The 27,285-nt window shown below is 36.4% G+C and overlaps 1 protein-coding gene across 4 annotated transcripts in view; it reads left to right on the top strand.

The window, feature by feature from the left end:
* The window catches only part of CTNNA3 (catenin alpha 3), a 1,846,283-nt gene that overhangs the window by 591,883 nt on the left and 1,227,115 nt on the right, over positions 1–27,285 (top strand). For all 4 annotated transcript variants that reach the window (XM_077946706.1, XM_077946707.1, XM_028827066.2 and 1 more), the window contains one exon: positions 826–1,029. In XM_077946706.1, the coding sequence (XP_077802832.1) occupies positions 826–1,029 (204 nt within the window). The remainder of the gene's footprint in view (positions 1–825; positions 1,030–27,285) is intronic.

The following is a 27,285-nucleotide window of genomic DNA, read 5'->3' on the forward strand; positions in this document are numbered from 1 at the left end:
CATGGAATACTATGCAGCCATAAAAAAGGATGAGTTTGTGTCCTTTGTAGGGACATGGATGCAGCTGGAAACCATCATTCTTAGCAAACTATCACAAGAACCGAAAAGCAAACACCGCATGTTCTCACTCATAGGTGGGAACTGAACAATGAGATCACTTGGACTCTGGAAGGGGAACATCACACACTGGGGCCTATCATGGGAAGGGGGGAGGGGGGAGGGATTGCATTGGGAGTTATACCTGATGTAAATGACGAGTTGATGGGTGCAGCACAGCAACATGGCACAATATACATATGTAACAAACCTGCTCGTTATGCACATGTACCCTAGAACTTAAAGTATAATAATAAGAATAAATAAATAAGTAAATAAATAATTGCACATTGAAAAAAAAATATTGTGTAAACAGTACAGCCTGTAAAAGTTACTATTGTAAATAACAGTTAATATGCTCCAGTCAGTGTATTAAGCATTTATATCATTCTTTCAACAGTTTTACAACACAGGCAACATTAATGTTCTGCTCTTATAGGTCAAAAGGTTGAGGCTCAGCAAGTCTAAGATATCTGCATGAGGGGAAAAGGTAAGATCTGAATCCAGGTCTGTCTGAGGCTAGAACAAATGCTCACAATTGCATCACTTTCATTAGTTATCAGAATAATAATCACTACATAGCATTATGTGTGAACCAGTCGAGGCAGTAAAAACACAGTTCTCTTCATTATCACATCTGAATTTTAAATGCAAAACAAAATAACATCTGTTTTTCATAAAAGTGAAATGCCATGGAGTTCTAACCATACAAATGTTTTCTTCTCTTAGAATTTAATTGTCCTGAATCCACTCACAGTGACTGAGGAGGAAATAAGACCATCACTAGAGAAACGACTCGAAGCCATTATCAGTGGGGCTGCTCTGCTGGCAGATTCTTCATGCACGAGGGACTTCCACCGGGAGCGGATTATTGCAGAATGCAATGCCATTCGCCAGGCTCTTCAGGATCTGCTTTCAGAGTACATGAACAATGTAGGTGACTTGTTTGCCCTCCCATCCCTAGCCCCTCTTTCCTTGTACTTTGAATATATGCTGAGATACTTTCTGTGTACAAAACAGGATAAATTACAAATGAGTATGTGATTTTACATGGGTTGATTTTCTAAGTGAGTTCTGCTTGGTTATTTTTGGGGAACAACAACCCTGGGAGTTTCTAGGGATGAAGTCAGAACCAGAGGAGTATTTACAAGTGACCGTTTTGTTTGTGGAAGTATCTCAGTATTAGTTGAAGAAGGAAATCAGGATTGGAGAAAGGTAACTAGAGTTGCACATAAATTTAAGAGATATAAAGAAGATAAAGAGAGGGGCAGATTGCTCAGGATTAAATTGGTGAATAATGAAAGGCCATTAGAAGTTAGTAGTCAATAAAAGTGATATTACAGGGGTCATTAGCTATGTTTAAAGGTGTGTAAAGAGCCCATGCCAGTTGTTATTTTTGTTGTTGTTTGGTTTTATGGAGATAGAGTGTGTCTTGCTCTGTTGCCCAGGCTCAAGTGCAGTTGGGCGATCACAGCTAATGGCAACATCGAACTCCTGGGCTCACAGGATCCTTCTACCTCAGCCTTCCAAGTAGCTGGGACTACAGGTGTGTTACCATGCTCAGCTAATTTTTGTAGTTTTTGTAGAGATGGGGTTTTGCCATAATGCCCAGACTGATCTCGAACTCCTGGGCTCAAGTGACCCTCCCACCTTGGCCTCCCAAAGTGCTAGGATTACAGGCACCCACACAGTTTTGGCAGCTGCTAATCTTTTTCAGATGTGACAGTGTCTAGTTTTTTTTTTTTTTTTTTTTTTAAGTTTTAGCTATTACTCAGAAATATTGGAAATGTCTAAATTTAGGGCAAAAATATTTGTTTCAAAATCCATTTTGTTTCATTGTATACATACATATATGTGTGAAATATATGTCTCTTCTCTATGGAATGTCTATAACTATTGTTGCCCTCAAATCTTGGTAACATTTATAAAGTGAAGAGAAAAATCTTGAATATATTGTCAATTATATGTTGATTATGAAGATTCCTTAAATAATAGAGCTAAACAAAATGAAAGTTATAATAGGAATATTTTGTTCATCTGCATTATTATAAATGGAAGAATTCAAGACTCATGTAGGTATGTTTTGAGAATGATTAGTTACAAAGCGTGTGACTTTTTGGGTATGAATTTAAGATATTTGAGATTGTTCAATATAATTACTTTGTGTGAATAACTGAAACGCACTAAAATTATTTGGTGCATTTTGAGGACCCTTCAACACATTTGATGTATCTTCATACTCTTAATATTTGATGACTTTGCTCCCTGACCAGAAATCTCTCACCTGTCAATAAATCAAAGTTGTAAGGTAGATTTCTTTAATAAGAAAATTTTAGTAATGTCATGTCCTGCTGCCAGAATGCCTGAAGCTAGAATATCCCCAATTTTAGCATATCATATATTCTTAAATATTTTTCAAGGTAATTCATCAGTCTTAAAAAACTCAGAAGATAATATTGTATTGGAATGCCTTCTCCCATAATCTGTAAACTATTACAATTATTATTCTCATCTTCACAGATAAAATACTGTAAAGTTATAGATACATTTATTTTCTCTAGAAATTACAAAGTTACAAGTTCAGTTTATCTAAAATGGATAAATAGAAAGTTATTTTATTCTTTATAGATACAAACTCAGATATACACACATGTGCACACTTACCCACATACATAAGGTTGGCCACGTAATTTGTGGGGCCTAGTGCAAAATGAAAATGTCAGGCTTCTTGTACAAAAAGCAGGGAATGGAACTGTAGCTTTCTTACACAGTCTCTAGTGACCTCTGAAAGGTTATTTTTATTTGCTATTTAATGTTAGATTTCTAGAGTATAGAGGTACTTATAAAGTGATTGCAGACCCTCACAGACGTCTGTGGCTCCACCAAATGACCCTGACCTACCCCAGGGTGTGCCAAGGCCCCCACAAGGAATAAAGGGCGGCAGTAATCACTGGGTGGGAGAACTGTCTGAGGAACTATCCCAGGAAGTCACTTGGAGGTAGGACTGCATATGAGCCAAGACGTGTGCTTCATTGCCGCATTGGACTACACAGATTCAAAGGTAAAATTGTTAAAAATTTCAAGAGTGTGGTAGCATAGCATGAAAACCCAAGCCTGGGACCCTGTCTAAAATTGGGATCCTGTGTGCAGTAGTAGGCCCCTGAAACTGGCCCTGTATATAATAAACACATATCACATCAAAATAGTGGTGATTTTATGGTTTTCTTAAACTAAGCAAATGAACTGAGCTAATGAATATTGGAATTAAGTAGCAGGAACCAACCTGGAAAACTGTGGAGTGTATTATGAGATCTCATCCCCAGGTTTACTGCCACTCCAGGTTTCTATCACAAATACTGCTTCTTTATAGCTGTTGCATCAGTTTTACTGAAAGGGAATGCATTTTTCTGGAACTAGCCAAACTCAAACCTTGCTCAGCGTTTGCTCAAAGACTTGAGATGGCTCTAGCACTTAAGTCCTCATCTTTCTACTTTAAGGAATACTGTGTCTCCTTTGGTGGACCCAGTTGTTTTTCAGATCAGTCAGTAGCTTTTGTAATTGAGCTGTGCTGATGGAGTAAATGCTTGATGATAAGCACAAAAACTGAAAGTGATTAATTCATCAAAACCTGTGAGTCTTTTAGCTGAAGGAGACTTCAGAGATTGGCTTAAATTGTGCAAGTCTACTGCGTCCAGCCAGAGCAGTTCAGCAGTGAGAAATGAATCAGCTTATGTTTGTCTCAGGCTCAGTCCACACAACCATGACTCCTCTGATTCTAAATAAATTCACTTCCTTAAACAGATCAGCAAGTCTTGATCATTTTCTAAAATAGAATTTCAACATTCAATAAGGTCAATGTCTTGTCACATTAGGAAGAAATTAGTAATAAATGAGACCAGATGGGTCTATAACAGACAAGACAGACAACCACTTAACACTATTGATTATGTATGTTGTGTCTGGAATTGGTGGGTTCTTGGTCTCACTGGCTTCAAGAATGAAGCCGCGGACCCTCGCGGTGGGTGTTACAGTTCTTAAAGATGTTTGTCCGGAATTTGTTCCTTCAGACATTTAGATGTGTCTGGAGCTACTTCCTTCTGGTGGGTTCGTGGTCTTGCTGTCAGGAGTGAAGCTGCAGACCTTCACTGTGAGTGTTACAGCTCTTAAAGGCAGCATGTCTGGAGTTGTTTGTTCTTCCCAGTGGGTTCGTGGTCTCATTGGCTTCAGGAGTGAAGCTGCAGACCTTCGCAGTGAGTGTTACAGCTGCCTGTTACAGCTCATAAAGGCAGCGTGGAGTCAAAGAGTGAGCAGCCGCAAGATTTATTGCAAAGACTGATAGAACAAAGCTTCCACAGTGTGGAATGGTACCCCAGCAGGTTACTGCTGGCTGGCTTGGGCAGCCTGCTTTTATTCCCTTATCTGGCCCGACCCACATCCTGCTGATTTGTCCATTTTACAGAGAGTTGATTGGTCTATTTTACAGAGAGCTGATTGGTCCGTTTTGACAGAGTGCTGATTGGTGTGTTTACATTCCTTGAGCTAGACACAGAGTGCTAGACCAAAAAGTTCTCCAAGTCCCCACTAGGTTAGCTAGATACAGAGTGCTGATTGGTGCACATACAATCCTGCAGCTAGATATAAAAGTTCTCCAAGTCCCCATCCAGCTCAGGAGCCCAGTGGCCTCACCTAGTGGATCCTGCACCAGGGCTGCAGGCGGAGCTGCCTGCCAGTCCTGAACCCTGCCAGGCAGGGAGGCAGCTAAGGCCCCCCAAGAATTTGAGTGCAGTGCCAGCCCGCCTAGCCTGTGCCCGCCCTCACACCCACGCCCGCGGGGACTCACACTGGCCTGCGAGCACCCTGCTTGCAGCGGCGGTTCCCGCTGGTGCCTCTTCCTCCACACTTCCCTGCAAGCAGAGGGAGGCGGGTCCGGCCTCAGCCAGCCCAGAGAGGGGCTCCCATGGTGCCATGGTGGACTGAAGGGCTCCTCAAGCGCTACCAGGTGGTCGTGGAGGCTGAGGAGGTGCTGAGAGTGAGGGCTGCTAGCACATTGTCACCTCTCATATGTTTGCCCTAATATATACTGTCCTGTTAAATTTATGAGTGGATACATATGTATGTATATTTGGTTAGTTTTCTATTGCTGCTGTAACAAATTACCACACACTTAGTGTCTTAAACCACACAAATTTAAATCTTTCAGCTCTGTAATCAAAAGTCTGACCTGGGCCTCACTGGAGTAAAAATCAAAGTGTTGGAGGAATGCATTGTTTTCTGGAGTCTCTAGGGAAGAGTCCATTGTTTTTGCCTTTTCCAGTTTCTAGAGGTCACCCTCATTCCTTGCCTCATGGTCCTCTGCCTCCATCTTGTAAGGCAGCAAGGTCACGTTTCTCTGACCCTGTTTCCAACCTCATCTCTCTTTCTCTGACCACACCTTGGAAAAATTCTCTTCTTTTTAGGACTCATGTGATTAGTGGGACCCACCCAGATTATCCAGGATAATCCTCCCATCTGAAGACCCTTAACCTTAATTACATCTGCAAAATTCCTCTTGCCGTGTCAGGTAACATATTCACAGGTTCTGGGAATTTGAATGTGGACATCTCTGGGAGACTCACAACATTATATCAATGCTAGTCTTCCCTCGTGTTTTCTGTGAAGTCATTATCAGTCCTTTTGTTTCAAATCCATTATGGACAGCATCCCTCACACACTTTAAGCTCTATGCAGGCAGATCACATGTCTGTTTTGTTTAGTTTTATCCCAAGCCCCAGGCACAGTGCGTGGCATTTAGAAAAAGCTGAATTGTATTTTTGAATTAAAGAATGAATAAAATGATTGCATATTGTAAATGCCATGTAATGGAGAAACAACCTCTCTGACATTAATTGAAATGAGTTTCAAGCATCTACTAAATTTATACAATAGACTGCCTGTTATAAAAGGTCTTATTTTGCAAAGCATTAAGTCTCTTCTGAAAATCAATGTAAATATCCAGAAATAATTTTTTTATTTTAATCTCTGCATTTGGATCCACATCCAGCCATATTCTAGAACAGGATTTTTATTCATTAAAAATACACTCCAGAAAACATTTAGGATCAGAGAAAATATACCTTTTGACTTTTAAAACTTAGGGATATATATTTCTAAGATACTTCTGCTGATTTTGTTATATCTCTATGATTGGTTAGCCCTAGTTCACATTCTCTGATGTATAACATGATTAAGGATTTGTTTTTCATAAATGGGCAGAGCAATGAGGCCCTGTGAAAAAGGAATGATCTTCAGGAAATCAACGATTTTTACATGGTGATCTTTCTGAAATTGGTGAAAATAGAATGGTAGGCAGTCAGCCATCATGTTTGAGTTCTAAGATAACACCAAGCATGGATATTTTTCTGGGAGTGGGTTGAAATCATATTGTTATAGGTGGGTTGGATGTGTTACACAGGTGATGTATAATTATTAGTAAAGTTAATATTCAGGTGATATGACTGTAGGGCATTATTAGAATTGAGTGAGAGATAATGTTGCTAGAGTAAACAAGTCAGGCATGAGCTCCATGCAGGAACGAATTTGCATTTCTAGACCCTCATCCACCTACTTTTTTCTTCTCTTGATGTTTTCTGTGGAAGCATGTTGTTGGTTCTCATTACATATTTGTTGAGTGAATAAAGAATCAAATGGACTAGCTTTGTTATTCAGAAACCTATTTTATTGTGTGTCTTGAGTTTAATGCATTCCATGTCTTGGGAAATTCTGAAAATTCATATAAAGACTACATGCAAAGATATGTTATGGGATTTTTCCTTTTGTATAGGACCTCCATCCCACTCCTGAAAATGCATTTTGGAAACAATTCCAGCCTTAATTAATTTATTTATTTTTATTTCTTATGATGATAAGGTAAAACAGTTGGGAGAAACTATATGCAATGACTTTTTGAATACAAGAGACAGGTTAGAATTAAAATTCTAAAAATGTAAAGGCAGCTTTCAGCCTAAGTTTTTTCTTCCCTCCCTCCCTCCCTCCCTCCCTCCCTTCATACCTTCTCTTTTTTGGTTGGCATGGACTGCATATGAGAATTGTCATTATCAGCTCAAGTGTAGTGTACTAGATGCTTTACATTTTTATATTCTTAACAGTTTTCATTATTCTGTACTTGTAGCTGACTTTTGAGTGGTTGATTTGGTTGGAGACAATGTTTTTGAGTTTACAGATATCTAGATAACTTAAGAGAAATAAATAGTATCCTATATAGGTCTGTGCAAGAGTAGATATGCCCCAAACAGAGATATCAACCAAGGTTAGATTGATTCGAGCATGAAATCAAAGTCCAAGAAGATACAAAGGAATCATCAAAATGAAAGAGGCTGGATTCAGATATTGAAACTGGAATATAGGAGCTGATAATTCAAAAAACTTGGAGTTGAGAGAAATAATAAATAGTGGGGATCTGGTTAAGCTGGTAAAAATGTTTTTTTTTTTTTCTTTGTTTTCTTTTATGTGCCTAAATTAAGGACTAGATATTGGACAAGTATTTAAATATGTGAATTGTTTTGGAGATAAAACAAATGTATTGTTTCAGCTGTTATTTTTCTGTGTTGTTCTGGTTCTAGTCTTATTCCTTTACTAAATGTTCCTTAATTCTCTGGATGACTGTTAAGTAATGATTCCAAATCCTTCCTGACAAGTTTAGTTTGGTGTCATGTAAATCTGGCATAGAATGCCCACTTGGGGTTTAAGAGGAGCTTGTGCAGTGCTCACTGGGGAAAAGGAAGCATCTGGGTTCCCCTGTTGAGAAAATAGACTATTCTCATAGATCTCCTCTTTGTGCTCTAATGTACTAATCTCTCTCGGTAATCAAAATTAATAGTGAGAATCCTACAGAAATGCAAGCTATATGATTGCAGAACTAGTAAGAAAAGCTGAAATAATAAAAAGTAGACAGCCATTTTTTTTTAAATAAAAGTGAAACCAATCAGATAGAGCCAGAGTACAGGAAGAGAATGAAATAATTTTTGTAAAATAAAAATAACTATAAAGTAATGGAGAATATTCCAAAGTGTCAAGACTTAAGACTTGCAGAGAGCAATCAGTACACAGGTGAAATGCAGAGAGCAATACAGAGGTGAAAGTTCCTAAAGGTTACATCTTCTTGGCCAGAGAGCCTAAAGGCTGAGAGCCCTTTGTCTTTTGCCTTCCGGCAGAGGCAGCCATGATTTCTAACATCTGTGGGGCAGGTCAGTCATTCACTTTGTGGATCATTCCAACTGATCCTTTCCCACGAAGTAGGTTCCTTTATTCCCTAGTGTTTAGGCATTCCTCATATATTAGAAGTTCCTGCTATGGTTTTTTAACATTAAACTTTACTCAAAGTTGTTACATAAAAATAAAACTAGGTCAAATGGTAGAAATGACAGAAATATAGTAAGAATCAAGAATCCTTGCATGAAGTATTAGTTCTAACTTGGACAAAATATAAAGGTTCTGAGCCTTGCATAGTTCCTAGGTAGCTGATAGTAGAATGAAGGGTGATTGTTGTTTTAGATCAGGTACATTAGAACAGACTCAAAAGTAAATCTGAGTACAAAAAAGTTGTTGGGACATTCTTTCAGAAAATAAACGTGTAAGGAAGTGAGAAAGGCAGATTGCAGAGAAGCCAACTTACAATGGAAGTCTTAGCTGTCCTATGGGGAGTGTTGGAGCTGGGATGGCCTTCCAGAATTGTCTCATATTGAAACAGGGGAATTGACCCTTAGAATTCCTGCAACTGTCAATCATTGATGGCACATCATCCTAGGAGCTGTGCAACTTTGGATGAGGCAGATCCTGCAACTGAGGACTGTTTCCAGTGAGGAAAAGAGATGTGAGCCATCACAGCTGGTATTTCTAGCTGAAAAGGGAATGCCTTATAAAGGGAATCTGGGTGAAGCACCACATTATTCACTGTAACAGTTAATAGCAAAAATCAAAAGGTTGTTTTTATAGCTCTTGAACAATGAAATATTATCCTGTGTTAGCAACTGTAGTCAGCATATTTGGCTTCACAGAGAATTTAATTTGCTATTGATAATGTTTAGAAAATTATTAGCAGAAACATGTAATTTGTTATCCAAACCAGGATGCCTTTTTTTTTTTTTTTTTTTTTTTCGAGAAGGGGTCTGGATCTGTCACTCAGGCTGGAGTGCAGTGACGTAATCTTGGCTCATTGCAACCTCCGCCTCATGGGTTCGAGTGGTTCTCCTGCCTCAGCCTTTTGAGTAGCTGTGACTATAGGTTTGCACCACCACAGCTGGCTAATTTTTATATTTTTTAGTAGAGACAGGGTTTCACCACTTTGGCCAAGCTGTCTTGAACTCCCGACCTCAGATGATCTGCCTGCCTTGGCCTCCCAAAGTGCTGGGGTTACAGGTGTGAGCCACCACGCCTGACCAAAACTGGGTTACTTCTGAGAGACAAAGATTCATAAAATGGTCAACAGACCTTAATTGATCTACAAAAGGCATATCAAGCAAACTGAGAGGTATGGCCACCTAGAAACTATGTGACTATATGACTGTAGTGTGTGTGTGTGTGTGTGTGTAATATATATATACACACACATATATATTTATTTATTATACATATGTGTATATATATAATAAATACAAGAATACATATGATGGATTTTGATTTTGAGAGAGACTTAACACATTTTACTGACAGATTCTGTATGGGCTATAACAGATAGCTAAACTGTAAAATTTAAATTAAAATGCTCTTGGTGTTACTGCAGTTTCTAGTTACATAATTTTTATATAAACACAGTGCTAAGAAGTGGTTCAAAGTAGGAACAATTGCAATCCTAGTTCTCAAGGAGAATCAGACAAACAAGTACGTGAAATGGAACATGATAAAAACTGTAATATGGGTGAATGCTAAATACTATAAGAGCGCCAAGTAGTAAGTGGTTAACTCCCCTGGGATGGATCAGGCTTCAGAGGAGAGAAAGCTCTTAAGCTGGCTTTTGAAGGAGAAGTAGGTACTCATCAGACAATTGAAGGAGCTGGGAATTCCAGAAAGGGGTAAGAGCCTGTGCAAAGGCACATAGCAGGAATCACATAGGTTGTTTGCTGTGGGAAATATATGAAGTTCAGTTTGGAGGAAATGTAGAGGGAAGAAAGAAAGGAAGGATATGAGACTAAGTATTGGCCATTAGTTTGCAAATGTGTTTCTTTTAAATATTTGATAAACTCCCAATTTCTTTCCTTCTAAAACAAGATGAATTTTTATTTTTGCCTATTTTCCTTCAATGTTAATCAGTTATGAGTTCCTCATATCATGTTGGCTGTCTTATGTTCATAAATCAATTTCGATTGAAATATATTAATTTTTTTTTTTTTTGGCAGGGTCTTGCTCTCTTACCCAGGCTGCTAGAGGGCAGTGATGTGATCATAGCTCGCTGCAGCTTTGACCTTCCAGGCTCAAGCCATCCTCCCACTACAGCCTCCTGAGTAGCTGGGACTACAGGTGTGCACTACCAGGCCTGGTCAATTTTTTTTTTTTTTTGAGACAGAGTTTCACTCTTGTTGCCCAGGCTGGAATGCAATGGCATGATGTCGGCTCACCGCAACCTCTGCCTCCCAGGTTCAAGCAATTCTCCTGCCTCAGCTTCCTGAGTAGCTGGGATTACAGGCATGCACCTCCATGCCCAGCTAATTTTGTATTTTTAGTAGAGATGGGGTTTCTCCATGTTGGTCAGGGTGGTCTCGAACTCCCAACCTCAGGTGATCCGCCTGTCTCGGCCTCCCAAAAATGCTGGGATGGCAGGCGTGAGCCACTGCACCTGGCCTAGAAATACCAAAATATTTACTTTGAATATGCTTATATGTGTCACATAAGATTTAGCATGAAGCAATTAAAGTGCCTGAAAACCATTTAATGGTACAAAAACCATGACCTTTTGTGGTACTATATACTGGAAAATATGATTTAGTTTATTTTATTAGCCAGCACTGTCTTATGGAAATATTATGCAAACTACAATAATATGTGAGCCAAATAGATAATTTTAAATTTCTAGTAGTTACATACAGTAAAAGGAACAGGTGAAATTATAGTTAAGTCAGTGTATGAAAAATATCATTTCAACATGCAATCAATATAAACATCATAATGAGATATCTTACTTCTGTTTTAGTTATAAGTCTTTGAAATTTGATGTGTATTTTACATTTATAGTATATCTGAACTAACCATATTTCGTGTTCAATAGCGACACGTGGCCAGTGGCTGTCATGGTAGACAGCATAGCACTATGCAGAAGTGCCTTCTCCATCATAGTGTTTGTGTTTTTTTTAAAACCTTTTTTAAGATTTAGGGGTACATGTGAAGGTTTATTACATAGGTAAACTTGTGTCATGGGAGTTTGTTGTACAGATTATTTCATCACCCAAGTATTAAGCCTAGTACCCAGTAGTTATCTTTTCTCCTCCTCTCCCTTTTCCCACCCTCCACCCTCAAGAAGAGCCCAGTGTTTACTGTTTTCTTCTTTGTGTTTATAAGTTCTTGTCATTTAGCTTCCTCTTATAAGTGAGAATAAGTGGTATTTGGTTTTCCGTTTCTGTGTTAGCTTACTAAGAATAATAGCCTCCAGCTCCATCCATGTTTCCACAAAAGACACCTCGTTATTTTTTATAGCTGCATAGAATTCCATGGTGAGTATGTGCCTCGTTTTCTTCATCAAATCTGTCATTGATGAGCATTTAGGTTGATTCCATGTTTTTGCTATTGTGAAAAGTGCTGCAATGAGCATTCGTATACATGTGTCTTTATGATAGAATGATTTATATTCCTTTGGGTATGTACCCAGAAGTGGGATTCCTGGGTCAAATGGCAGTTCTGCTTTTAGCTTTTTGGAGAATTACCATACTGCTTTCTATAATGGCTGAATTAACTTACACTCCTACCAACAGTATATAAGTGCTTCCTTTTCTCTGCAACCTTGCCAGCATCTGTTATTTTTTGACTTTTTAGTTATAGCCATTTTGACTGGTGTGGGATGGTATCTCACTGTGGTTTTGATTTGCGTTTCTTTAATGATCAGTGATATTGAGCTTTTTTTTTGTATGTTAGTTGGCCACATGTATGTCTTCTTTTGAAAAGTGTGTTCATGTTTTTTGCCCACTTTTTAATGGGGTTTTCTTTTGTCAATTTGTTTAAGTCTCTTATAGATGCTTACAAGTTTCTTATATCAGACCTTTGTCAGATGCATAGTTTGCAAATATTTTCTCCCATCTGTAGGTTGTCTATTTACTCTGTTGATAGTTTCCTTTGCTGTGTGGAAGCTCTTAAGTTTAATCAAATTTTACTTTTGTTGCGATTGCTTTTGGTGTCTTTGTCCTGACATCTTTGCCCATTCCTATGTCCAGGATGGTATTTTCTAGGTTTTCTTTCAGTGTTTTTATAGTTTTGGATTTTACATTTAAGTATTCAATTCATCTTGACTTGATTTTTGTATATGGTGTAAGGAAGGGGTCCAGAGTCAATCATCTGCATATGGCTAGCCAATTATTCCAGCATCATTTATTGAATAGAGAGTCTTTTCTCAATTGTTATTTTTTGTCAGCTTTGTCAAAAGATCAGATGGTCATAGATGTGTGGCCTTATTTCTGGGCCTCTCTTCTGTTCCATTGGTCTATGTGTCTTTTTTTGTACCAGTACCATTCTGTTTTGGTAACTGTGTTCTGTAATATAGTTTGTAGTTGGGTAACGTGATGCCTCCACCTTTGTTCTTTCTGCTTAGGATTGCCTTGGCTATTCAGGCTCATTTTGGTTCCAAATGAATTTTAAAGTTGTTTTCTCTAGTTCTGTAAAGAATGTCATTGGTAGTTTGATAGGAATAGCGTTGAATCTGTAAATTGCTTTGGGCAGTATGGCCATTTTAATGATGTTGATTCCTCCTATCTATGAGCATGTGACATTTTTCCATTTGTTTGCGTCTTCACTGATTTCTTTGAGCAGCATTTTATAATTCTTGTTATGGAGATCTTTCACCTTTCTGGTAAGCTGTGTTTGTAAGTATTTTAGTCTTTTTGTGGCAATTGTGAATCAGATTGCCTTTCTGATTTTTCTCTCAGTTTGGCTGTTACTGGTGTGTAGGAATGCTAGTGATTTTTGTAAGTTAATTTTGTTTACTAAAATTTTGCTAAAGTTGTTTATCAGCTGAAGGGACTTTTGGGCTAAGACTATGGGTATGGGGGGGCGGAGCAAGATGGCCGAATAGGAACAGCTCCGGTCTCCAACTCCCAGCGCGAGCGACACAGAAGACTGGTGATTTCTGCATTTTCAACTGAGGTACTGGGTTCATCTCACTAGGGAGTGCCTGACAATCAGTGCTGGTCAGCTGCTGCAGCCCCACCAGCGAGAGCTGAAGCAGGGCGAGGCATCGCCTCACCTGGGAAGTGCAAGGGGAAAGGGAATCCCTTTTCCTAGCCAGGGGAACTGAGACACACAACACCTGGAAAATCGAGTAACTCCCACCCCAATACTGCGCTTTAAGCAAACAGGCACACCAGGAGATTATATCCCACACCTGGCTGGGAGGGTCCCACGCCCACGGAGCCTCCCTCATTGCTAGCACAGCAGTCTGCGATCTAACCGCAAGGCAGCAGCGAGGCTGGGGGAGGGGCGCCCGCCATTGCTGAGGCTTAAGTAAGTAGGTAAACAAAGCCGCTGGGAAGCTCGAACTGAGTGGGGCTCACAGCAGCTCAAGGAAACCTGCCTGTCTCTGTAGACTCCACCTCTGGGGACAGGGCACAGCTAAACAACAACAACCAAAAAAAAAAAAAAGCAGCAGAAACCTCTGCAGACGCAAACGACTCTGTCTGACAGCTTTGAAGAGAGCAGTGGATCTCCCAACACGGAGGCTGAGATCTGAGAACGGACAGACTGCCTGCTCATGTGGGTCCCTGACCCCTGAGTAGCCTAACTGGGAGACATCCCCAACTAGGGGCAGTCTGACACCCCACACCTCACAGGGTGGAGTACACCCCTGAGAGGAAGCCTCCAAAGCAAGAATCAGACAGGGACACTTGCTGTTCAGCAATATTCTATCTTCTGTAGCCTCTGCTGCTGACACCCAGGCAAACAGGATCTGGAGTGGACCTCAAGCAATCTCCAACAGACCTACAGCTGAGGGTCCTGACTGTTAGAAGGAAAACTATCAAACAGGAAGGACACCTACACCAAAACCCCATCAGTACGTCACCATCATCATCAAAGACCAGAGGCAGATAAAACCACAAAGATGGGGAAAAAGCAGGGCAGAAAAGCTGGAAATTCAAAAAATAAGAGCGCATGTCCCCCGGCAAAGGAGCGCAGCTCATCACCAGCAACGGATCAAAGCTTGATGGAGAATGACTTTGACGAGATGAGAGAAGAAGGCTTCAGTCCATCAAACTTCTCAGAGCTAAAGGAGGAATTACTTACCCAGCGCAAAGAAACTAAAAATCTTGAAAAAAAAGTGGAAGAATTGATGGCTAGAGTAATTAATGCAGAGAAGGTCATAAACGAAATGAAAGAGATGAAAACCATGACACGAGAAATACGTGACAAATGCACAAGCTTCAGTAACCGACTAGATCAACTGGAAGAAAGAGTACCAGCGATTGAGGATCAAATGAACGAAATGAAGTGAGAAGAGAAACCAAAAGAAAAAAGAAGAAAAAGAAATGAACAAAGCCTGCAAGAAGTATGGGATTATGTAAAAAGACCAAATCTATGTCTGATTGGGGTGCCTGAAAGTGAGGGGGAAAATGGAACCAAGTTGGAAAACACTCTTCAGGATATCATCCAGGAGAACTTCCCCAACCTAGCAGGGCAGGCCAACATTCAAATTCAGGAAATACAGAGAACGCCACAAAGATACTCCTCGAGAAGAGCAACTCCAAGACACATAATTGCCAGCTTCACCAAAGTTGAAATGAAGGAAAAAATCTTAAGGGCAGCCAGAGAGAAAGGTCGGGTTACCCACAAAGGGAAGCCCATCAGACTAACAGCAGATCTCTCAGCAGAAACTCTCCAAGCCAGAAGAGAGTGGGGGCCAATATTCAACATTCTTAAAGAAAAGAATTTTCAACCCAGAATTTCATATCCAGGCAAACTAAGTTTCATAAGTGAAGGAGAAATAAAATCCTTTACAGATAAGCAAATGCTTAGACATTTTGTCACCACTAGGCCTGCCTTAGAGATTTTCGGCATCTTAGAGATTTTGTCACCACTAGGCCTGCCTTAGAGATCTCTTGGCAGAAACTCTACAAACCAGAAGAGAGTGGGGGCCAATATTCAACATTCTTAAAGAAAAGAATTTTAAACCCAGAATTTCATATCCAGCCAAACTAAGTTTCATAAGCGAAAGAGAAATAAAATCCTTTACAGATAAGCAAATGCCTTAGAGATTTTGTCACCACTGTCCAGCCTTTTCAAAATTTTATATGGTTCCAGCTGCAGCCAAAGTTTGACCTGATGTGTGAAATCTCAGCTGAGCCCAGTCAAACTTCAGAACCCATAAGAGAGAATAAAAAGTTGTTGCTTTTTTTTCTTTTCTTTTTTTCTGAGATGGAGACTCGCTCTGTCACTCAGGCTGGAGTGCAATGGCACTATCTTGGCTCACTGCAGCCTCTGCCTCCTGGGTTCAAGCAATTCTCCTTCCTCAGCCTCCTAAGTAGCTGGGACTACAGGCGTGCACCACCACGCCTGGCTAATTTTTGTATTTTTAGTAGAGACAGGGTTTCCCCATGTTGGCCAGGCTGGTCTCGAACTCCTGACCACAGATGATCCACCTGCCTCGGCCTCCCAGAGTGCTGGGATTACAGGCGTGAGCCACTACGCCTGGCCAGAAGTTGTTGCTTTTTAAACACTAGGTTTTGCAATGACTTCTCACACAATAATAGATAATCATAATATTATACAATTTTTTAGGCAAAGACTTTACTTTGAGAAGAACATAAAGGATCTGAATTACCCTAACAAAAAGTGTAGGGAATAGCCTAGAAGGTACAGAGGTTGAGTTAAACTGTCTCCTTAGTCATAGTGATCAAGACTTGTTAGCTACAGCTTTATTAGAAAGAATCCAAAACTGGTATTAGTAGATAGAAGATGTAGAGAAAATTATTAATGGATTCTATTACAAAGAATAGATTTAGATAATCCCTGTAAATCTTTTGTACTCTTTAAGTCTTGGGTTAGAAATTAAACCAGTGTAGATATCCCTTATAGCAGAGATCTGAAGTGGGTGAACCTTTTCTAATTATAAGGGTCAAGATTCTAGTGTCCTGTGTGTGAAAAAAAAAAAAAAAATCCAAGAAACCTAGGCAAGTTACACTCTTGCAGAATTCCATTTTAATGAGTTTAGTTGTGTCTGAATGCATTTATGCTATAATGATATTGGTAATTGCATTTAAGAATGACTTTGAAACTTTTTCAGGTGACCCACAATTGATATTTCTAAAATGTGCATTGTGATCACCTGCCCTCTTTAGCAGTATTAAATTAGAATCATTGAATACATAGTGATTATATAATTTATGCTGTGGAATAGTCACAGGCAAATGTTTAGTCTCTTGCAGTTTCTAAGTCTCCCTTCCTCCTTGGCAATTTTAAGTGTAGTACTGGGGGCTCAGAAGAAAAGGAATATGCAAAGAAAATACAAAGTTGGCAAGACTGTTAGTATGGCAGTTGGCTTACAACTGGGAAGAGAAAAATAATTTTTGTTTGGTGCATAGCAGAGATATGATAACCACTATTTGTGATAATTATGTTGTCTTTTGTAGAAACAAGCTCTTTCTAATTTGACAACTCCTTTAGAAGTTAGTTTCTGACTTTTATATTAAACCTAGACACTTGTAAAAATAAAACTGACTGAATCTATTTGATAACTGCTTTTAATTTTAATTCAGCTGTTTATGCTATATGGGAAAGCCTATCCATCTTCTCTCATTTCTGTCCCAGGAATACCTCTCAAAGACTAGAAACTAAATTTTTAAAAAGCTTTTAATTTTGAAATAATTATAGATTCAAAGGAAGTAGCAAAGACAGCACAGAGAGGTTCTTCGTACCCTTTGCCCAGTTTCCCATATGGGTTGCATCATTTGTAACTATATAGCGATATATCAAAACAAGGACATTGACATATCAACATAAATTATGTATATAGTTTTATCACATATATGGATTTGTGTAATCACCAAGACAAAAACGGTACAGAAATATTCCATCACTACAGATATTTCCCTTGTGCTACCACTTTCCAATCGCACCTGCCCCTCCTTACCCCCCGACCCCCCCCCGCCCCTACCCCATGCCTAACCCCCAGCAAATGAAAATCTATTCTTCATTTCTATAATTTTGTTATTATGCAGTGTTTTATACATGGAATTACACAGTGTCAGACCTTTTTAGATTGGCTTTTTTTTTTTAACTCAGCATAATGCCTTAGAGATCCATCCAAGTTATATATATTGATAGTTTATTCTTTTTCATTGCTGATTAGTATTCCATGGTAGGATATACAATTGTTTATCCATTTGACTATGTAGGACATTCTGTTGTTTCCAGTTTGGGGCTATTACAAATAATGCTTCTATGAACAATTGGGTACAGATTTTTGTGTGGGCCTAAATTTTAATTTCTCTAAGAGAAACACCCACAAGTGTGATTGCTAGGTTATGGTATGTGATGCACAGTTTTTAAGAAACTGCCAAACTATTTTCCAGAGAAATTTTGCATTCCCACCAGCAATGTATCTAGTTTTTCAACACTCTGACCAACATTTGATATTTTCATCATTTTTTTATTTTAGATGTTCTAATCAGTGTGTAGTCATATTATGATCTTCAATTCTAATGGCCAGTGATGTCAAACATCTTTCCACGTGTTTATTTGCTGTCTGTACATACTCTTCAGTGAAATGACTCATGTTTTTTGCCTATTTTCTTATAGAATTTTTTTGTATAGTATTTTACTGTTAATTATTAAGAGTTGTTTATATGTTCTATATATGAGACCTTTTCAGATATGAGTTTTGTGAATATTTTCTTGCAGTTTGTAGCTAATGAAGTAAGCTTTATCTATGTTTTTCTTTTATGTGTCATGCTTTTTGTGCCTAAGAATGGTTCACCAAGTTCTAGGTCCAAAATTTTTTTTGTGCTTTTTTCTAAAAGTTTTATATTTTACATTTGATTTTGTATTTATGATCCATTCTAACTTTTTATGAAGTGTGAGACTTTTCTCAAAGTTCCTACTTTTTGCCTGTTGATATCCAGTTGCTCTAGCACTATTTGTTCCTCCATTGGATTACTTCTGCATATTTGAGAAAAATCAATTTGTTGTACTTGTATATGGCTATTTCTAGTTTCATGATTCTATTTTATTGAGCTGTTTGTTTATTCCTTGGCCAATATCACAAAGCATTGACTACTGTAGCTATATAATAAGTCTTAAAATAACTTAGAGTTATTCCTATTAATCTCTTATTTCAAAGTTGTTTTTAGCTATCCTAGCTACTTTGCCATTCCATGTATATTTTAAAATAATTTTTAATGTCTAAAATTTTTTTTCTTAGATTTTATAAGAGTTATAAAAATCTTTATATCAATTTAGGAGAAGTGACATATTTACCATGTTGAGTCTTCCAGTTCATGAACACAGGATGTCTCTCCATTCAGTTAGATCTTTGATTTCTTTCATCAGCATTTTGCAGTTTTCAGTACAGAAGTTGTATATATGTTTTGTTAGACTTATACCTAATTGTTTAATTCTTCAGTATTATAAATGTTATTGTATTTTTAATATTAATTTTCACCTGTTATTGTTAGTATATACAAGTAAAATAGATTTTTGTATGTTTATCTTATATCCTGTAACCCTGCTGAAATCACTTAGTAGTTTAAGAATTATTATTATTGTTGTTTTGGTGGATTCCTTGGGATTTTCTACGTAGAAAATCATGTCATATATATATAGTAGGAATTGTTTTATTTCTTCCTTTTAAATCTGTATGTCTTTTATTTAATTTTCATACCTTACTGCACCAACTAGAACTTCCAGAAATATGGTGCATAAGCGTGGTGAGAGCTGATATCCTTGCTTTGTTGCTGATTTTAGGGGAAAGCATTCAGTCTTTTGCCATTAAATACGATGTTAGCTTTACATCTCTTTTTGATAGATTTTTTTTTTTTAAATGAGAATATGGCTTTATTTAGCAGCTCTTTCACAGTGTCAGTGTTACATTTATACACCTTACAAACAATAGTGGCTGAGAGCCAGGTCATGAGCTTCTCTATGTTATGTTTCAATAGCTGTGATTATATAAGGCATGGGAATGTGCACCTTTGCTCCAATCATGCTGAGTCATGAAGGATGTTTACCTCAGCCTATGCCTGCTTGGCTGCAGCACAGCCATCTTTCTTACAGCTTGCTAAAAATACACATTCCTGGGTCACATCTATCTGAGACCTGCTGAGTTAGACTCACTCGAGATGGGGCTTGGTAATCTGTATTCCTAGCACCCTCTTCATGTAATTTAGATATATGTAACTGTTTAAAAATCATTGCTCTTGGGTCGAGACCAATGGTTCTCAATCCCTGTTAAACATCTCAATTACCTGTGGAGGATTTACTTAACAAAAACACACTCAAGCATGCCTGGGTCCTGATTCCCAGAATTCTGATACAGTAGGTTCAGAGTGAATCCCTGGCATCCTCAGTGATTCTGATTCCCAGCCAAAGTTCAAAGTTACTGATCTAAATCAGTGGTTTAAAATTTTGCTGCACATTAAAATGACCTGCACTGGCTGCACCATAAACCAAAGAAATCAGAATCCCTGGGAACAGAACCCAGCCATCGATATTTTTAAAATGTCTCCCAGGAGTTCCTAAAGTGTAATCATGATTGAGAACAAGTGCTCTAGATCAGATATCAGCAAACCTTTAAAAAGAGATGATAGATTTTAAAAAATCAAGATACAGAAGTTCTTCTCTGTTTCTAGATTTTGGAGAGTTTATGCGATAAATGGGTGTTGAATTTTGTCAGAAATTTTTTTGCAGAAAATTGATGCCTTTTCTGCATCAGTTTACATAATCATATGATTTTTTTTTGTTTAGTTTGTTAATATGGTAGATTACATTGATTTTCAAATATCAAACTAGCATTGCATCCCTGGAATAAATCTTACTGGATCATGGTATACAATTCATTTTACATATGGCTAAATTCTATTTGTTAATATTTTATTAGAAGTGTTTTCATCTCTATTAATGAAGAGTATTAATTTGCAGTTTTCTTATAATATCTTTGTTTTTGGTATCATAGTAGTAATATCTTTATAAAACGGATTGGAAAGTGCTCCCTCTTTTTCTATCTTCTGGAAAGGTTGTGTAGAACAGGTGTTATATATGTTTAAATATTTGGCAGTGTTCTACAGGAAAACTATCTGGGGATAGAGATTTCTTTTCCAGGAGTTTTTAAATTATGAATTCCACTTCCTTAATAACTATAGAGCAATTTAAATTATCTGTATCATATTGAGTTAGTTTTATAGCTTTTGCTTTTGAAGGAATTGGTTTATTTCATCTAACTTGTCAAACTTATATGTTAAAGTTGTTTTTGTAATCCCTTATTGTGCTCTAATGCCTGTAGGATATTTCCTTGTTTCATTCCTGGTCTTAAAAATTTGTATCCTCTCTTTTTTTATTTGTTAATTTTTCTAGAATTTTAACATTTTATCTTGATAGTTTCAAAGAACAGTTTTTTTATTTCATTGAATTTCTTGATTTTCGTTTTCAATTTTATTTGTGCTCTTATCTTTATTATTTTCTTCTTTCTGCTTGCTTTGGGTGTATTGTATGCTTTCTTTCTAGATTTTTGAGACAGAAGATTAGATTACTGATTTGAGATGTTTTCTGTTTCTCTGTCTCTTTTTTAAAAAACTCAAGCCCAGTGAGAGCTGGAATGTTTTCTCTTTTGCAGATTTTCCTGTTTCTTTCAATAATCAATTTTCTATTTTGATTTCATTGTGCACAGAGAACACACTCTTTGTGACTTAATTTTTTTTTACATATGTTGAGGCTTATTTTATGGCCCAGGATATGGTCTATCTTAATATAGTTTAATGGGCACTTAGAAATAATATGTATTCCCTTATTGTCCTTTGATGCCTATAAGATATTTCCTTGTCCCATTCCTGGTCTTGGGAATTTGTTGAAAAAATTAAAACAGATTTGAAAACTTGAAAAACTTAAAAATAATGTTGTTAGGTAAGGTGTTCTATAAAATGTTGACTAGAATCTGTTGGTTGATGGTATTGTTGAATTTTTGTATATCCTAGCTGATTTTCTGTCTAGTTGCTCTTATAATTGTTGAGAGAAGGATGTTGACATCTACAACTGTAATTGTGAATTTGTCCACCCTTCTGTTCGACTTTGTCAGTTTTTGCTTCATCTATATTTATAGTTCTGTTGTTAAGTACATGTGCATTTAGGCTAGCTATGTCTTCTTGAAGGGTTGACTCTTAATATTATGTAATGTCTCTCCCTCTCTTGAGTAATTTTCTTTACAGTTTTATTTACTGGATATTAATAAAGCTACTTTCTTTTGATTAATGTTTGCATGGTTTACCTTTTTCCACCCTTTTACTTTTAATATTCCTTATCATGATGTGTGAGGTGAGTGTTTCTTAAGGATAGCATGTAGTTGGGTTAGGTCTTTAATCTGTTCTGCTAACCTCTGTCTTTTAATTGGTGTATTTAGACCATGTATATTTAAAGTAATTATTGATGTAGTAAAGATTATGTCTCATCTATCTACCTATCTATCCATCATCTATCTAATTTGTCTTCTGTTTGTTCTCTGTGTTTTTAATTTATTTTTCCTGACTTTTTGTCAGTTACTTGAATATAGTTTAGATTCTTTTTTGATGTGTCTATAGTGGTTTTCAGTATATGTCTTTAGATAGCTATTTTAGTAGTTTATCAAGGCATGACATTATATATACATAATTATCATAATTTAATAAAATTGGTATTTTACCAGTTTGAGGAAAATATAGAACCCTTTATGTAATTTTATCTCACTCATTTATAATATAAATGTATTAAATATTCATTTTATATATATTGAGAAACACCGAAGACTGTTTTAATTTTTGCTTCAACTATTAAACATAATTTAGAAAATTCAAGAAAGAAATGTATTTTACCCATATTTTTACTTTTTTGTTATTTCTTCTGTATTATCTTCAGAGATTACTTTTATTTATTTTAATTTGTTTATTGTGACAAAAACACTCAATAAGAGAACTATAATCTTAACAAATTTTTAAGTGAACAATATATCAAATGAAAACTAGAGGCACAATGTTGGACAACATACCTCTATAACTTAATTGTTTTGCATGTCTTAAACTTTATAACTGTTGAATGGCAACTTTCCATTTCTCCCTCCCCTATCCCCTCACACCCACCATTTAACTCTCTGCTTCTCTGTGTTTGACTATTTCATATGCCTCATATAAGTGGTATGATGCAGTATTTGTTCTTCTATGACTAACTTATTTCACTTAGCATAATGTTCTCAAGAATTCATTCATGTCGTCACAGTGCAAGATTTCCTTCTTTTTCAATACAGAGTAATATTTCACTGTATGTATATACCACATATTTTTTATCCATTAACCTGGTGATGAACATTTAGGTTGTGTAAACATCTTGGCTATTGTAAATAATGATGCCATGAGGCCGAGCACAGTGGCTCACACCTGTAATCCCAGCATTTTGAGAAGCTGAGGTAGGCAAATCTCTTGAGCCCAGGAGTTTAAGACCACCCTGGGGAACATGGCAAAATCCCATTTCTATGAAAAATATAAATATTAACTGGGTGTGCTGGCACACCCCTGTGGTCCCAGCTACTAGGGAGACTGAGGTGGGAGGGTTGTTTGAACCCAAGTGGTCGAGACTGCAGTGAGCCATGATTGCATCACTGCACGCCAGCCTGGGGGACAGAGCAAGACCCTGTCTCAAAAACAAAACAAAACAAAACAAAAGATGTGATGACTGTGAGTGCATTTATCTCTTTGAGCTACTTTTTATTTTCTTCATGTATAAACCCAATCTTGGGATTGCTGGATCATATAGTATTTTTATTTTTAATTTTTTGGAGGAACCACCATGCTGCTTTCCATAGCTGTGAAATCATTTTACATTCATATCAATGGTGTATAAGCATTCCTTTTCCTTCACATCCTCCCCAATATTTGTGATTTTTTTGTTTGTTGATAATAGCTTTCCTAACAGATGTGAGGTAATATCTCCTGGTTTTAATTTGCATTTTCCTGATGACTAGTGATGTTGCACATTTTTTTATATGCTACTGAACATCTGTATGTTTTCTTTTGAGAAATGTCTATTCAGGTCCTTTGCCCATTTTTTTTTTTTTATTGGGTTATTTGTTTTCTTGCTATTGAGCTGCTTGAATTACTTATCTGTTTTAGATATTAACTCCTTATCAGATAGGTGTATGATTTGCAAATATTTCCTTCCATTCTATAGGTTGTGTCTTCGCTCTCTTGATTGTTGCCTTTGATGTGCAAAAACTTTTTAGATTAATATAATCCTTTGTTTCTATTTTTGCTTTTGTTGCTCATGCTTTTGGAGTCATATCCAAGAAATTATTGCCAATACAATGTCATGAAGTTTTTCCCCTATTTTTTTCTAAGAACTTTACAGTTTCAGGTCTTATGTTTAAGTCTTTACTCCATTTTGAGATGATTTTTGTATATGTTGTAAGGTAAAGGTCCAAATTAATTCTTTTGCATATGGATATTCAGTTTTCCCAGCATCATTTGTTGAAGGAACTACCTTTTTCCCTTTGTGTATTCTTGACACCCTTGTTGAAGATTAGTTGACTTTATACAAGTAGATTTTAAAAACATTTTTAATTTTATTTTTAATTGATAAATAACATGTGGATTTATTTCTGGGCTCTCTATTCTGTTCCATTGGTCTGTATGTCTGTCTTTATGTTAGTATAATGCTGTCTTAATTAATGTAGCTTTGTAATATTTTTTGAAATCCAGAAGTATGATTCCTTTAGCTTTGTTTTATCTCAAGATTGTTTTGGCTTCTTGGGGTCCTTTGTGGCTCTGTATGAATTTTAGCATTTTTTTCTACTTCTGTAAAAAGTGCCACTTAGATTTTTATGGGGATTGTGTTGAATCTCTAAATCACTTTTGGTAGTAAGGACATTTTCTTTTAAGACTAGTGAAGTGTAGTAGTCAGAAGTAGAAAGAATAGAATAGGAGCTTGATCTGTAATTGAACAATCGAGATAACTTACTGCCTTCGGACCAGTCAGGTGTAGACATTTTAACATTATTAAGACTTCTAATAGATGAGTATGGAATGTCCTTGTATACATTTGTGTTTTCTTTAAACTTGATATGCACATGCAGATGAATTAAATTGGGTCAATATTTTAATTATAATGTTTTATAATTTTCAGTGTAGAAGTCTTTCATCTCACTAAGTTTCTTGTAAGTATTTTCTTTGTTTTCATGCTATTGCAAATGAATTGTTTTCTCAATTGTCTTTTCAGATAGTTCTATGGCTTAAATATTTTTGTCTTCTCCAAAATTCTTGTTGATTTTTAATTCCCAATGTAAAAGTATTATAAGTGGGACATTCAGGAGGTGATTAACTCATGAGGGTGGAGTTCTCATGAATGATATTAGGTATCTTTATAAAATGGCTGGATGAAGGCAATTTGTCTTTCTTGTTCTTCTGCCTTCTGCCATGTGAAGATACACCATTTCTCTTCTCTTACAGCCCTCACTAGACAACCAAACTTGCTGGCACCTTTTTTGACTTCACAGCCTTCAGAACTATGAAAAATAAATTTCTGTTATTCATGAGTTACCTAGACTCAAATATTCTGTTATAGCAGCACAAATGGATTAAGACAGCTATATAGGAAAGCAACTGATCTTTGTATGTTGATTTTGTACCGTGCAACTTTACTGATACATTTTGTTGGTTCTAACATTAGTATGTGTGTATGTGTGTGTGTTTTCATGTGTATAGTCTTTATAATTTCCTTCATGTAATATTATGTCATCTTCAGAGACAATTTAACTTCTTGCTTTTAAATTTGGATGCTGTATATTTCTTTTTCTTGCTTAATTGCTCTAACTAGGACTTACAGTACTATGTTGTACAGAAGTCAAAACTGTACTAAGAGAGAGAGGACATTATATAATGATAAAAGGGTCAATTCATTAGGAAGATACAGCAATTATAAATATATGTACCCAACATCAGCGTACCTAAGTATGTAAAGCAAATATTAACAGAACTGAAGGAAAAGCTAGATAGCAATATAATATAATAGGATATTTTACTATCCTACTTTCAGTATGAGTAGAACATACAGATGGAATATCAATAAAGAAGCAGCAGACTTGAGCAATACTTTAGACTTAATGCAACTAAAAACATTCACAGAACATTCCATCCAAAAACAACAGAATATACATTCTTCTCAAATGCACGCAGAATATTATCCAGGATAGATTACATGTTAGGTTACAAAACAAGTATCAACAAATTTAAGGAGATTGAAATCTTACCAAGTATTTTTTTTCTGACCACAGTTAAATGAAACTAAATATTAAATATTAATAGCAGAAGAAAAACTGAAAAATTCACAAATGTGTTGAAATTAAACAATATACTCTTGAATAAACAACAAGTTAAAGAATAAATCTAAAGCAATTGAAAATATTTTGAGAATAATGAAAATGAAAATGAAGCACACCAAAACTTATGGAATGCAGCAAAACCAGGACTGAGAGAAGTTTATATGACTGTTTATATTCAAAACCAGAAAGATTTTAAGTAAACAATCTAACTTTGCATCTCAAAGAAATAGAAAAAGAAGAATGAATTAAGCCCAAAGTATGTAGAAGGAAAGAAATAGTAACGATTAGAGCAAAAATAAATACAAGAGAACATAGAAAAATAATAGAAAAAATCATTGAAACTAAGAGATGGTTTTTTTTGAAAAGATACAACATTGACAAACCACTAGCAGAAGTAAGAGAAAAAAATACTCAAATAAAATTTTAAATGACAGAGTAGGCATGACAGCTGATACAGCAGAAATAGAAAGGATCTCAAAAGACTACTGTGAACAATTATACACTAACGAATTGGATAACCTTGAAGAAATGGCTGAATTTCTAGAAACATACAACTTAACAAGAATGAATCATGAACAAATAAAAAATCTGAACATATCTGTAACTAGTATAGAGATTGAATCCGTAATCAAAAACTTCCCAACAAAGAAAAGCCCAAGATCAGATAGCTTCACTGGTGAATTTTACTAGATACTTAAAGAAGAATTAATACTAATCCTTCTGAATCTCTTATAAAAATTGAAGAGAAGGGAATATTTCTGAACATAATAACAAATGACCTCAGGATGATAAACTTTGGAAGGCAGCTGTGCTAACCATTATACCACAAATGCAGGATGCCAAACTTAGAAAGTTTTACTTTATAATAGAAAAACTTAGAAAAAAAGTATTGATAAAAAAGATGGAAGCCAATCATGGATAAAACAATTATAACACAATCCGTATTTTCGTCTGTAAAATGAATAAGCAACATATTCCAGTCTACATAATGGGATTATTTGGTAATTAAAAGAAGAATGAATGTAAAAAAAATACACACCCATATATATTAATACAAACAAATGTAAGTAGTATATACATATATATTTAAAATAAGACATTAATGAAATATTACTTATATCTTGGTAATTATTAATGATAACTAGCATTTCTTTGGCCTGTACTAGATAATTTACTTATTGTCATGTAATCATTACAATTCTCTTAAGTAGCTAGTTAAAATGCTAACTTTAGAAGTAAAAGAATTAACAACCACTTTGTAGTTGAATTAATGATGGCACCAAGGCAGCCTGACTCTAGAGCTTCGGCTCTTTACCACTTTTCCTTAGTATCCAGTTAAATCATTCATTTGATAAATATTTATTAAGCTTCTGTTATGTACCTGGCATTGTAAAAGATGCTGAGGATATATTAATGAATTAAAGAGACATGTTTCTTGTTTTGGGGAAGCCAACAGC

The sequence above is a fragment of the Macaca mulatta genome, chromosome 9 (assembly GCF_049350105.2).
Source record: "Macaca mulatta isolate MMU2019108-1 chromosome 9, T2T-MMU8v2.0, whole genome shotgun sequence".
Lineage (NCBI taxonomy): Eukaryota > Metazoa > Chordata > Mammalia > Primates > Cercopithecidae > Macaca > Macaca mulatta.